This window comes from Rutilus rutilus (genome assembly GCF_951802725.1).
Source record: "Rutilus rutilus genome assembly, chromosome: 16".
Classification (NCBI taxonomy): domain Eukaryota; kingdom Metazoa; phylum Chordata; class Actinopteri; order Cypriniformes; family Leuciscidae; genus Rutilus; species Rutilus rutilus.
Genome location: NC_140224.1, coordinates 10,451,179 through 10,464,857, shown reverse-complemented (window position 1 = coordinate 10,464,857; position 13,679 = coordinate 10,451,179). Strand labels below are relative to the sequence as shown.

General features: G+C 35.4%; 1 protein-coding gene across 1 annotated transcript in view; it reads right to left on the bottom strand.

The window, feature by feature from the left end:
* waplb (WAPL cohesin release factor b) overlaps nucleotides 1-13,679 on the bottom strand; it is a 61,151-nt gene that overhangs the window by 28,091 nt on the left and 19,381 nt on the right. The window contains exons 4-5 of the mRNA XM_084434269.1: nucleotides 13,081-13,409; nucleotides 11,805-11,920 (exon numbers count right to left, since the gene is read on the bottom strand). Of these exons, the coding sequence (XP_084290395.1) occupies nucleotides 11,805-11,920; nucleotides 13,081-13,409 (445 nt within the window). The remainder of the gene's footprint in view (nucleotides 1-11,804; nucleotides 11,921-13,080; nucleotides 13,410-13,679) is intronic.

Sequence of the window (13,679 nt, the reverse complement as noted above, 5' to 3'; positions counted from 1 at the left end):
CCACAACAAGTGGGTTCAACTGGGTAGGCTAAGAAAAACATTAAATTGCAACAACATCACCGCATCTCATTCGCCACTGATAAGGCTGCCAGACAGTTGATGTACCCCACTGACTTCCATAGTAGGAAAAAAAAAATACTATGGAAGTCAATGGGGTACATCGACTGTTTGGTTACCGACATTCTTCAAAATATCTTTAGTGTTCAGCAGAAGAAATAAATTCATACAGGTTTGAAACAACTTGAGGGTGAGTAAATGATGACAATTTTTATGTTTAAGTGAACTATTCTTTTAAAAGCCTATGAAAAGAGAAAATAAGCGACACAACCCGTAGCTACAGAGTAATTATTTCACTACAGTCAGGCACTTCTCCTACAAACACATACAAATAAACAATGTATCTATTATTCAAGTAATAATTAGGGACGCAACCGAATTTCGGCTCCTGAAAGATTTCGGCTCCTGAAAAATTTCGGCCGAAACAGCCATTTTGGGGTTAGATAAGTTATAAGTTAGATTTAATTGCTTGTTTATTATTTCTTTTTGGTTTCCCTAGCAATAGCCTAATCAGTTTGATGTGCCTAAGAAAGCTTCTCTCAGATCATGATGTATAAATATTAATATTGATGATCTTCAAACAGTCACTCGGTTGCTCTGGCATATAGCCTATGCTCCCATTATTTATCATTATAAAAATTTAAAAAAAAAAGTTACTTTAGGAAAGGTTTAAAGCATACTTTCCAATATTTTGACACTTTTTATTAATATAACATTTAAAAACATTTTTTTATTAAAACAAAGTTTGAGCTCATTTCTATGCCACTAGCACCACTGAACAGATTGACAAAAATAAACATCGTTTTCAAAATGGTTTTCACCAGCCATTAATCAAACGTTAATAGTTAATACAGCCTCCAAATCACAACATTGGTCAAGTCATTTTCAAAGTGCCAGAGTGTGTTCACAGACAAAGTGTTGATAGTTCTAAAGAAACTTAACATATTAATGGCTTACTTATAGTGGTGTCTGTATATTATGCTGTAATAGGAGAAAGTATACACAAAGTAACAGTTCAGCTTTAAAATGTCTGAGTAGGGGACAAGCCCAAAATTTAACCTTTCAACAAATGCATTTCTTAAAGTTATAGGTTTTAATAGATTATTTAAATCAATGATAACCTATTCTTTAAAATTATAATAAATGTTTTTAAAAAGCTTTTTTTTTTTATCTTATCCAAAGAAATTGAACATTTCCAACAAATTGCCCAAACCTGACTAGTTGAATAGTGTGATGAACTATTCTCTTTTTTTATATAATTTTAAGATTTAATATTTTTAACAGCTGCACTTTAAAGAGGATGAATTTAGAGAAGTTTTACCATGCTGATTAGTAAAAAAAAAAGAAAAAAAAAAGATTTTGCCTATAAAGTCTGCGCCTGATAAACACGTAGTCATTCCTTGTTTTGTTGATTGATATATTTATAACCTATATAATAATTGTTACACATGCAATAGCACAATACTGCCCAATGGCCACCCTGGTTTCCAGATACAAGTACCAGCTTTAAAATAAAAATAAATGAAAAATAAATAAATAAAACTACATTATCACTAATACTAACAGTCTAGTGATCTTGTTAGTACACCCAAAGCACAACACACTAAAACCCTCTCAGAGAAGTGGTCTCTAAATTAAACGTCGGCCTCCTGCAGGGCTTATTTCCTTTTAATTTAAAACGCATCACGCTCGTGATTTTCTTATTCATCCATTAATTTTTTTATTGCTTGTGTCAGTAACTTTAAGCAGTTCTGAAAAGCTGGATATAATGACCAGAAAAGTAAACGATAAAGCAAAATCTACATCGACTGACACGTTTCTCATCCTCATTACATAATTAAGTAACTTCTTTGTCATTAATGTAAGTTTTTCTTTTTGTTTGCAGGTTTTTAACCTATATACTGTCACTTTTTAAAGTTTTCATCCTCATATCAAGACATCCTGTTTTGCAGAAGACTTCTTAAATGTATTCAGTGGTTTTCATTATATAAAATAAGGTGGTTGTTTTTTTTACCACATATCCTGTGTTGGAATTAATTTAAGAAAGTTATGATAAAATGTCAACCCTGTTGTCTGTGTTCTGTATTTTGCTTAATGTATTTATGCTTTTGGGACACTGAGAAATAAAATTGCTACTACAATTTAAAATATTTAATTGGACCTACAACACTGTTTGGTAAACAAAATGTTTACATTGGCTCATTATATTTCTGATTGAGCCCATGTTAACCCTCTGAGGTCGAAAAACGCGCCCCCGCGTTTTGCTGGACTTTTTTTACATTGTAGCACTTTAAACTTAAATTACTCCGTCATTTATGGTCATACAGAAAAAATAAATATAAAAAAAGAATCTGTGATATTTCTACTTTTGTATGTGTCCACTTACAATCAAATCAAAACATTGTGCTTTTGAAAAATAAAGAAAATAAACAGGGTGTGCGTTCTGCCTCTCCGTCGCGGTGAACTTTTTTTTCTTGAGCACGTCTATAAACTGAAACCAAACTCAGCGAATACTTGTCACACATTTATGAGCCACATACCTTTATAAACATTTAAGTGTGTACTTTTAAATGATCGGATTCAAACTGAAAACAAATATTTTCTGTTTAAGTAATTTGTATAAAACCAACAAGATGTCCAGCTTCTCAAACGCTTGCTCATTACAGTTAATTTGGCCACGCCCACTCGCGCAAAAGATATTCACATGCAAATCTCCACATGGAACGCGAACGCGCTCATTACCTCAAAAACAAAACACTTCATCAGTCTCTGCTTTTCGTCGAGTTTGAAAGACGTGAGTTTACATTGGCTTTACCCCAGAAGAAGAACGCGATTTGAAGACAAGAAAGATAAGGTAAGAAATTCTTACATATTAGTTTGTTATTGTTGCATAAATTTCACATTGCAGTTGAACTGTTGCTAGATATATGGTGAATATTATAATATTTAGACCCGTGTTTACTGTTACTGTGTTTGTGGATATCTGCTTAAACGTAGATATGTATATGGTAACCATAATGTTCTATATTTGAGCGCGATCGCGTTTGAATGTATCATATTTTTGATCGCGATCGCGTTTGAATGCATCACATTTTGGAAAAGCAAAACGCTCCAAACGGCTTCATGTTTTTACTATTATCTCATTTCACATCAACATAACGAATGGAAACATTTGAAGTAACATGATAATCAATATATTTTTCTCTAGCTTAGTTGTTACTGAAATATTTGGAAGATTTATATAGGCTGCTATATTGTTATTATTTTATGCAGCACTGCGCATAGCCTATACCTACAAGGCACAACAAACCTGGTGTTCATTATATAATATATTGTTGGAAACTTTTGTGTGAGTGTGTGTGTGTGTATTCTGTGAATTTTAAAAAGCAATTTTAACCAGAAAAATCTAAAATGTATTCCCAAAATCGTGCAGGCCATTCTCTTGATATCAGTATGTTCACTTTTTTTTTTTTTTTTTTTTTCAGGGCCCAGATGCCACTGAGTCCTGCTCACTTCAACATTCACAGTACATGTCTCTGTACATGAACATGGTAAAGTGAAAATCAAACACCTTGGAAATGAAAGGTATGTACAATGTTTTTAGGAATGGCACAAAGGTCTCTTTCTTTGGATCATTGTTATCAATAAGTGTTTTTTTGTTGTGTATCTTTGGATTATGTTGTAAATAAATCCAAACAATTTTAAAAGCCATTCTTTTTTTAATCTCCTCATTCTTTGTGCAAGGTTGGTCAGAATGATGGGCCCTGATAAGCTCCTAATAGGGCCATTAGGGAGTGTCTTTGTCTTTCTCAGGTGTGGAAAGCTTGCATATTAATGAGATGATCCGCCCCTTCGCATATTGCTTTTTCACACAAAACACGTCGTAAAAATTTTAAATCAATATATTGTCTTCTCTGAATGAGCAGTCAAGGTGATTTTCACATAGTTTTAGAGCAAATATTCTAGGCTACGTCATACAATTTTCAAAAGTCGTGTGAAGAAATAATAAGTATGGGTTTCATGACCTTATTTCAGTGAGAATTTTTTTTTGTATTTTCACAAACCACGCATAAATGTCATTATCTCAAAACTACAAACTTTTACACACATGCTGTTGATATATTATTGTAGCAGAGTTTGTGCTGAATACAGTGTAATAAGACTTTAGCCATGAAAATGTCACAAGTAACAGAAATAAGCACAAATGTCAGAGCATGTCAGAACACCTCCAGGGCCCAGAAAACACTTCAGACCCCAGAGGGTTAACAGACTGTTGTCACAATTGATAAAATTCAATTCACAAATGAAATTAGGCCAATTGGAAAAATTGATGTCACCAAATCACTAGAAATTTTTGAGTTGGAGAGGTCTGACATTGTTTACAGTGAAGAAGCCAAAAGAGGAGGAGGAGGGGGGGGGGGGGAGAGAGAGAGAGAGAGAGAGAGAGAGAGAGAGAGAGAGAGAGAGAGAGAGAGAGAGAGAGAGAGAGAGAGAGAGAGAGAGAGAGAGAGAGAGAGAGAGAGAGAGAGAGAGAGAGCTAAAGTGCAATGACTCCACATAAATGATTAATGCAGGAGAATCAGTCTGAGTTTGTGTATCGAGTGAGAGGTGAGCAGATTCTGTCCTTGGCATGTTCAGCGGTGGAAGTAGGAGTCACTGCAATGCTGAGCTTTGACCAGTTTCAAACACATCTAATATTTCACAACTATCATGAATAAGATGAATAATCCCTTTCGACTCTCTTCCTTCAAAAGAAGCTCCATTCAATGCTTTATGCCTTTATGCAAACTTAAACATTTGCTTGCTGTAATATATTAAAAGGTGCTTAGGGAACTTTGCTGATTTAAATGTCACCAAGTAATTGGGGTCATGATGAATTGAGAAATCAAATTTCCCTCATCTTTTGACATGAAAGGGGTCATTGTACTATAAAACATGCAGTAAGTTTCACAATTTTCTGATAAAAATTATGATTGCGATTAAAATGTGAATTCGCTTGTTTGTACAATCTGGCCAAAATTTTGCCGACTCTCTCAACATGCCTATAAAATAATAATATTATTAAATATAAAAATGACTAAAATCAATAAGAAATATTACTATAATACTACTATTGTACTTATAACTGTAAAATAAAAAAAATCAAGTATTTCATAATCAGGGTTTCTGCAGGGTTTGGTCAGTCAAATTTAAGACTTTTTAAGACCTTTTTATGACCATTATGATTTAAATTTATGACCTACATGAATTATGAAAAATTAATTAAAATTCTTTTCAAAAGTTTTTTTTTTAATTGACTTTCATTGAAAGTAACAAGATGTATTATTTAAATGCCTAAAGACAGCTCCAACGCCTTCTTACCCAGTGTGCAATATGCTTGATACTGATTATTTGCAATGGGCTTGAGCCAACTACTAAACACACCATCATTGAGCCATGGCTCGTTAAATGTACACTTTCCCATTGTGATAGACCGGGAGATTTCAGTTCGGGCTGGGCAATATGGCCAAAAACAATTAACACGATAATTGTTTTATATTAGTCAATATCGATAATTATCACGATAAATGTCAAATCTTTATTTCTTTCAAGTTTAAAGGCAGACTGTTGCTTCTAAGTGAAAGTTGTAGAAACCAGAGCCTTAATTGTGGTTTTAAACTAACTTTACTCTTTATTGTCAGAAAATATAATGACAAACACTTGCTAAAACAGGTGAACATTTCACAAATCTGAGGTAGGACATTCAAACATTTGTCATTTGTCCTTAACAAAATAAATATCTTTATTGGGAAAATAATTACTTAGTTTCTGCATGTGCTAATAGGGGTCAAGTCTTGAAACTTGTCTTGGTTTGTGTTGCCTAACTTTGATGGCACGTATCTTCAGGAAATGTATGAAAAACAGCAGCCTAAATACATTATTAAATACTGTAAATATTCCATTAGTCCTTTAATACATTATCAGCACTAATAATATAATAAAATTCAATATGTATATCCCACATGGTGCAGTTAATATCACTAGGCTAACGTGACAGTAAATCCATGGTAAATGACGGGAGATTGTAGACGGAAAAGCCTTCTGACAGTTGTGCAGAGTTTCTCCTGTTGGTCAGCGCTGTTTCATCTGCCTTTAAACTGGTTTAAATCACTGAGACAGTGTGTTCTTCGCTGAATTCAAGCGCTTCTCACTGGATCTTGTGACTGAGACCGATCAGAGTAAACGCATCAGTTCTATTGAGCTCGCGCTGCGCTGCCGTTTGGACTTTGAGCCGAGCGGGTAAATGGTCCGTGTGGCGCGCGTTTCAAATGAGCGTTCCGCTTTTAGCGCATTTAACCTGTGCATTTAACATTATGCCGCCAGCGCATTTTCAGGGGGAAAAGGCAATGGTAGAACCAACGAATGAACGAGCATATCAATTTATGACGTGGCTAAATTAAATTTATGACCTTGTATGGAAAATCCGGACGTTTTTTATGACTTTTTATGGCCTAAAATTCTTATTATTAAATTTAAGACGTTTTATGACTTTTTATGACTCCGCGGAAACCCTGATAATTTATATTGCAACTAAGGCTGGGCGATATGGCCAAAGAAAATTATCACGATAATTTTTTTATATCAGTTGAAATCTATAATTGTCACGATAAATGTCAAATCTTTATTTCAAACAAGTTTAAAGGCAGATTTTTGGCTTCAAATAAAATTCAAATAAATGTGGATTTGATGCTCTTTAATGCGCCGTGACAGATCGCTGTAGCGCCTCCGTTCATCTATTCCTCTTTACTAGTTATATTATAGCATGAAATAAACGTGAATGAATATCAGAAGGTATGTTTAAAAAAAAAAAACAGTACAACTTCGTGAAATGGCATCATCTCATGTAATCACTCAATCAGTGTTTAAACAGCGGAAACACGTCAATAAAATTATTGTAAAAAAAAAAAGAAAAAAAAGTGATGTTACATTTACTGCCAGAAAGACACCAGAAAGCCATTCAATGGCCATAAACTCGATAGTTAACAATATTTTTATTTATTTTTTTATACATGTAAAAAAAAGTTTTTTAAATGCACTATATTACAGTGCTTCCGCTACATTCATTCTGCCGTGGTGGTCCGCCACAGCTGCAGCTTCTCAGTGAGGTCTCAGAATTCAACATGCAGTAAGTTTCAGAATTCAAAACTTACTTCTTGATCCAAAAACAGCTCAAATTATACTGAAAACGATCAAAGAACGCTCCCTTTTTTATGATCACTGGAGCTGTCAGTCTGTTATAATCAATGAACCTGTCAACACTTCACAAGGAATGTCTTATTTATATAGTGTTTACAATGTTTTAGTTATGATGCAAGCATTCGTGAGAGTGCAGAAACTGAGTTGCATCACTGCACTAGTGCGCTCAACAGACATGACTGTGATCGGCTACGATGCAACCTTATGCAGTGGGTGTAGATCTAAATATAATGATGCAAATCAAACCTTTTCAAGATTATTTAATCTCAGCAGCTGTAATAGTGAAGATATGCTGAACGTTTTGTAAAAGTGTTCCACATGAAATGCTTTTTTCATATGCAAAAACATTACCCAATCAGAGCAGTGGATAATTAAACCAAGAGCAGCAAGTCTTGCAAGTCTTACTTAGGAGAATAACCAGAATAACTTCTGGTTATATGCTATCAACCCAATTCATGTGATTAGAGGTTTCTCCATGTAGACTTCCCTTTTTTGCGTAAGTTACTGGGTTCACATGGCAATGGTACAAGTTTGTGAAACTTTTCTGACACTGTCAAAAACATTTCACATTTGTTGCTATGGCTGTACTTTAAGTATTTTATTGTTCCTTGCTTGACCATGTTTAAAAGTCTTTTTGTGGTTAGATATAAGAGAGAAAATGCTATCAATAAAGCTCAACTTGCACTCAACCTGGAATCATTTTAAAAGGGTCATTACTAGGCTTGGCACGATAGTCGTGTTACCGGTGTTACACGGTGTTCAGCCGCAACACCGGTTTCATCACTTGCCCACTGCAGCACCGCAAAAAAAAATTTTTTTAAGCAATAACGCAGTATCCGTATTTTGTCACCAGTTGACTAGCGTTGTTTGATCACGCTCAACCATTCATGCGCGACAAAACAAGAGACCGCGCTGTGGAAGTCCTGCCTTACACACACGTGCGCACACACGGAAAAGACGCGCGTCAGTATCGAGTTCTCTTTTCGGCCTTGAACAAAACATAACACACACAAATTATGCCAAAATGTCCGTTTTGTTGTTGCGTTTTTCATGAATAATAACGAATAATAACGAACCCACCATTCAAAACACTGTGGTTGAATCCGAAATCGCGCCCATACCCTCAAATCGGGCGTTATTGTTCTCAACATGATCTCAAGCAGTGAAAAATAGAGGACACTGACAACGCGCTGAAAGACAGGACCGAGCAGGTAATATTTAATATGAAACAAAGTCTCAACTTTCAAATTTGGTCAGTCAAACAAAAATAAAATAGGCCTACCGTTTTTTGGCTCTTTAATGTCTTGTGACAGATTGCCTCAGTTAAAGCCAAGTTCAAATCCACCGAAGTTAATCAATAACTCTTCTGACTGCTTTGTCGCACAAAAATGGTGGAATTTGATTGGTCAGATCGCATGTCAATCAAACTCAATACGAATGATGAATTGACGCCATGTAAAAAAAAAAAATTACATCACTCTAACACCCCCCACCCCCACGATGAAACCGGTAATACCGGTGTTGTCACAATTCGATTAACCGGTGGGAGAATATTATCACCGTCACATCTCTAGTCATTACTGAACTATGTAGGAGCGCAGGGATGCTAGAGCCTGCAATTTTCTGATAAAAATTATGATTGCGATAAAAATGTGAATTCGCTTGTTTGTACAATCTGGCCAAAATTTTGCCGACTCTCTCAACATGCCTATAAAATAATAATATTATTAAATATAAAAATGACTAAAATCAATAAGAAATATTACTATAATACTACTATTGTACTTATAACTGTAAAATAAAAAAAATCAAGTATTTCATAATTTATATTGCAACTAAGGCTGGGCGATATGGCCAAAGAAAATTATCACGATAATTTTTTTATATCAGTTGAAATCTATAATTGTCACGATAAATGTCAAATCTTTATTTCAAACAAGTTTAAAGGCAGATTTTTGGCTTCAAATAAAATTCAAATAAATGTGGATTTGATGCTCTTTAATGCGCCGTGACAGATCGCTGTAGCGCCTCCGTTCATCTATTCCTCTTTACTAGTTATATTATAGCATGAAATAAACGTGAATGAATATCAGAAGGTATGTTTAAAAAAAAAAAACAGTACAACTTCGTGAAATGGCATCATCTCATGTAATCACTCAATCAGTGTTTAAACAGCGGAAACACGTCAATAAAATTATTGTAAAAAAAAAAAGAAAAAAAAGTGATGTTACATTTACTGCCAGAAAGACACCAGAAAGCCATTCAATGGCCATAAACTCGATAGTTAACAATATTTTTATTTATTTTTTTATACATGTAAAAAAAAGTTTTTTAAATGCACTATATTACAGTGCTTCCGCTACATTCATTCTGCCGTGGTGGTCCGCCACAGCTGCAGCTTCTCAGTGAGGTCTGATATTGTGCATACTATTGTGTTATTGTTAAGCCCCACTAAAGGCATAAAAAAAACATTGTAAAGCACCATAAAGTTTTCGTGCACTATATTCCAAGACTTCTAAAGTGATTCGATAGCATCGACTTTTAATCACTTTTAGTGATAATACTTAATTTTCATGGAGAATGGTAAGCGCACTGGTAATCATATTTTTTCAAATAAAGACAAGATAATGCTCATTTTACATACAGCACACAGTGAAAACGATATGTGATCAAGCGCCGCCCGTCGAAATAAAAGTCTGGAGCGCCGTCAAAATAAAAGTCCCGCTTCCAACACAGACCAATCAGAAAAACTTATCGGCCGATATTTAAAAAATGCCAAATATCGACCATTAATTATAAAAACTGCATTATATACAACTGTATACAAATCATACATTTTGACCTTTACAATTATAGTAATGTACCAGCAGACTGGGGTTTTGCTGAATTAGTTGAGATTTTTTTCAGTGTACAAGTACTATACCTGATATATGCAAATTAACTCATTAAATCAAATTGAAACTATATCAGAATCTAATCGCAAGCTTATGAATAGAAATAGAATAGCGAAACTTGTGTCAATGTCCAGTAGGGCTGTTGGAACGAATTCCGAAATTCGAATATAATTCGAATATTAAAAAAATCAATACTATTCGAATGCTGAAGTTCCTATTCGAATATTGCTTTTTTATGTATATATATATATATTTTTAATGCAATCTTGCCTTTCTCGCCGCCTTGGCACACACATGTGAAAATTAAATGCTTTTGTTTCGTCTGATAAACAATAAAGTTTTTGAATCGTAACACAATTGTGCACGTTATCCACGCTGTATCATCATAACAACTGTCAAAAGTCGCGGAGAGGAATGTCTCCACGGTAACGGAGATCAACAATTTGATTCTCAGTCCACATTACAACGTGAAAACGGCGTCTTCAAATATATCCACTTTGGAGTGCGTTTTCATTAATAAAAACGCCGTCTCATTGTGGACGGAAGGCCAAAACGGAGAGGAAAATATACGTTATTTTTTTTATGACAACTTACAACCTGACAAGCTAGGCGATCTGTCCGAGGAACCGCCGCTAAAACAGGCAAGAATTACTTATGTTCTGCCTCTCTCTCTCTCTCCTCATCACGGGGCTCAACTGCTACCAGCTGTCCGCCAAAAGGCAATAACAGACAAACTGACGGTTTATCTGTGAAGATATGAGACCGATCAACATCACGCATTGGCGATCCATAAGACTGTGTAATGTCGTAAATATTAATAATAGGATGAATTTGAGCATTTAATATTCGAATATTAAATAAAATAAGGAATGGAATTCGAATAGTATTATAGAGGAAGATTGACAGCCCTAATGTCCAGCCCTAATAAAAACAAAGTACCAGTCATTGTAGCAGTTGGGCTATTGATGACTTCTGAGAAGGACAGAAAACCTGAAGGAGATTGGTCCATACAGTTGGCTCAAAGTACATTAAAAAGACACTAGCCAGGTTTCCATCCAAGGATTTTTTTGCAAAAAAAGGTTTAGCGCATCAAAATGTTTACAGATATAGCCGATGGAAATGCCATTTAATAAGTAAAGCTATCTATAAGCAAGTCATTTACAGGCTAATACCCCCAGAAAGTGTAAACACAGTGGCGCTATCAAAACATTGCTCTGTTTAAGCATTTTTATGTTTAAAGATCAATCACGACTTAATCAATCATAACCCCAGAGAAGACTGTACATTAAATGCAGGAGCAGTCGAAATAATGGCTGAGCAGTCAGCGGGGGTTGAGCAACATTACTACATTACTGTCAGTGTCATTACAGATAAAATTCTAAATCCATGACCGTTCCACTCTCTGCATTCCCTACACTTCCGTTAATGTACACAAACCAGAAAACAACAAATCAATCGCCTTCATTTCTTTACATAGATGGCATTTACTTTGGTGAAATGGGCAAAACATCCTTCTGATTCGAAATGAAATTACAGAGTACACCACGCTCCAAAACACATACTGGCATCAACAAACCATCAGCTGAATGATGGAAAAGATTATGCTATGAAACTCACCTTCTTGGGTCCACTGAAAATCTTCCTGCTGCCCTCCTTGGCTTTCTCCTGAGCTTTGACCTGAGGTTTCCTCACTGTTTCAGATGGGAAGGGGACCTCTGGGAACTCCAGAGGATCTGTAAAACCACAAGCAAACATCAGCCATGTACTTGCTAAGTAAATACAGTATCTCACAAAAGTGAGTACACCCCTCACATTTTACCAAACATTTTAGTATATCTTATCAAGGGACAATACAATAGAAATGAAACTTAGATATATTTTAGAGTAGTCAATGTGCTGCTTGTATAGCAGTAAATATTTACTGTCCTCTGAAAATAACTCAACATACAGCCATTATTGTCAAAATAGCTGGCAACAAAAGTGAGTACACCCTAAGTGGTGGTGGTTGAGGAGAACATCTCTCCATAAAGATGGCCTAGGCTATAAGAAGATTGGTAACAGCCTGAAACTGAGTTACAGTACAGGCCAGGGTCATACAGAGGTTTTCCAAGACGGTTTCCACTCGGAACAGGCCTCGTAAGAGTCAAAGAAGTTGAGTCTTCGTGCTGTGCATCAGGTGCAGAAGCTGGCTTCAAAAAACAGACGCATGAGTGCTGCCAGCATTACTTTAGATGTTGCGGAAGCAGAAGGTTAGCTTGCTACCTTAAAATATATCCAAGTTTAATTTCTATAGTATTGTCCCTTGAGAAGATATACTAAAATGTTTGCTGAAATGTGAGGGGTGTACTCACTTTTGTGAGATACTGTAAACAAAGGCACAATAAAAGAGCAAAATAACAATGAAAAAACAAAAAGCAACGCAAACCTGTGTAAATGTCGATGTCTGAATCATAGATATGATATATGATATGATATAAATATATGATGTATACATCTCATAAAATAACGCCTAATTTTGGACCATTATAATTTTTATATTGATTTTGATGTTTTACAATGATTTATTATCATATGTTGATGTATAAATTAGTTAAAATGTATGCATTTTTGTATGCACTTAACTGTCAGTAAATAATGTCACAATGCACGAACAAAAAAAAAATATATATATATATATACACCCCCCCCCCCCCCCCCCCCAAAAAAACAGGCTTCATTTTCTGTATGCAAAAGTACTTAATTTTGCAATGAAATATAATCTAGATCTGTTCTTGATGGCATTGTGAGATTGGGGAGTGTCTGTGCAGATTTGCTATGCACTCATGCAGGTACTGCGATGTAAACAGAGCCCAAAGTTAGATCCCCAGAAAGAGTGTTGAGTGTAAATACTGACCGTCTTTAAGGCAGTGACTGTCATCTGCAGTGTGACTACTCTGAGAGTCCTGCATCTCCATGGGCTGAGGACTGTCAACATCTGTCTCTATAGACATCAGTGGCACTGCTACAGCTGCCGCAGCCTTCCTCTTGGCTCTCCTTCTTTCAGAGGATCCCTCGTCTTCCTCGCTGTCACTCTCACTGAGTTCATCAAAGCCAAAGTATTTGATCCTGTAGTTAGAGCTTCCTGAAGCAGAGTCGTCATCCTCAACAACAGCATCAGCATCATCAAACCCAAAGAGCTCCAGCTTACTGCTCTTCATCTTGCTCTGTGTGGGTTTGGAACGACTAAAAACCCAGACAAACAGTCAGAATCTCACACATGTAGACTTCAAATCAATCATGAAAGAATGAGGCCAAAGTGAGAGCAACCAAATGAATTATGAATTTAACAGAAAAAAAAACCATGAAAGATTCCATATAATTCTATGTACATACGTAAAGTTGACATCTCCAAATTAGGTCTGGTGAATCCAAAACTTTGCAATCCTCATGCTAGCATTCTCAAATTATTTGATTTTATTTGTTACATAGGGCTGTCACAATTAAAGTACCTGA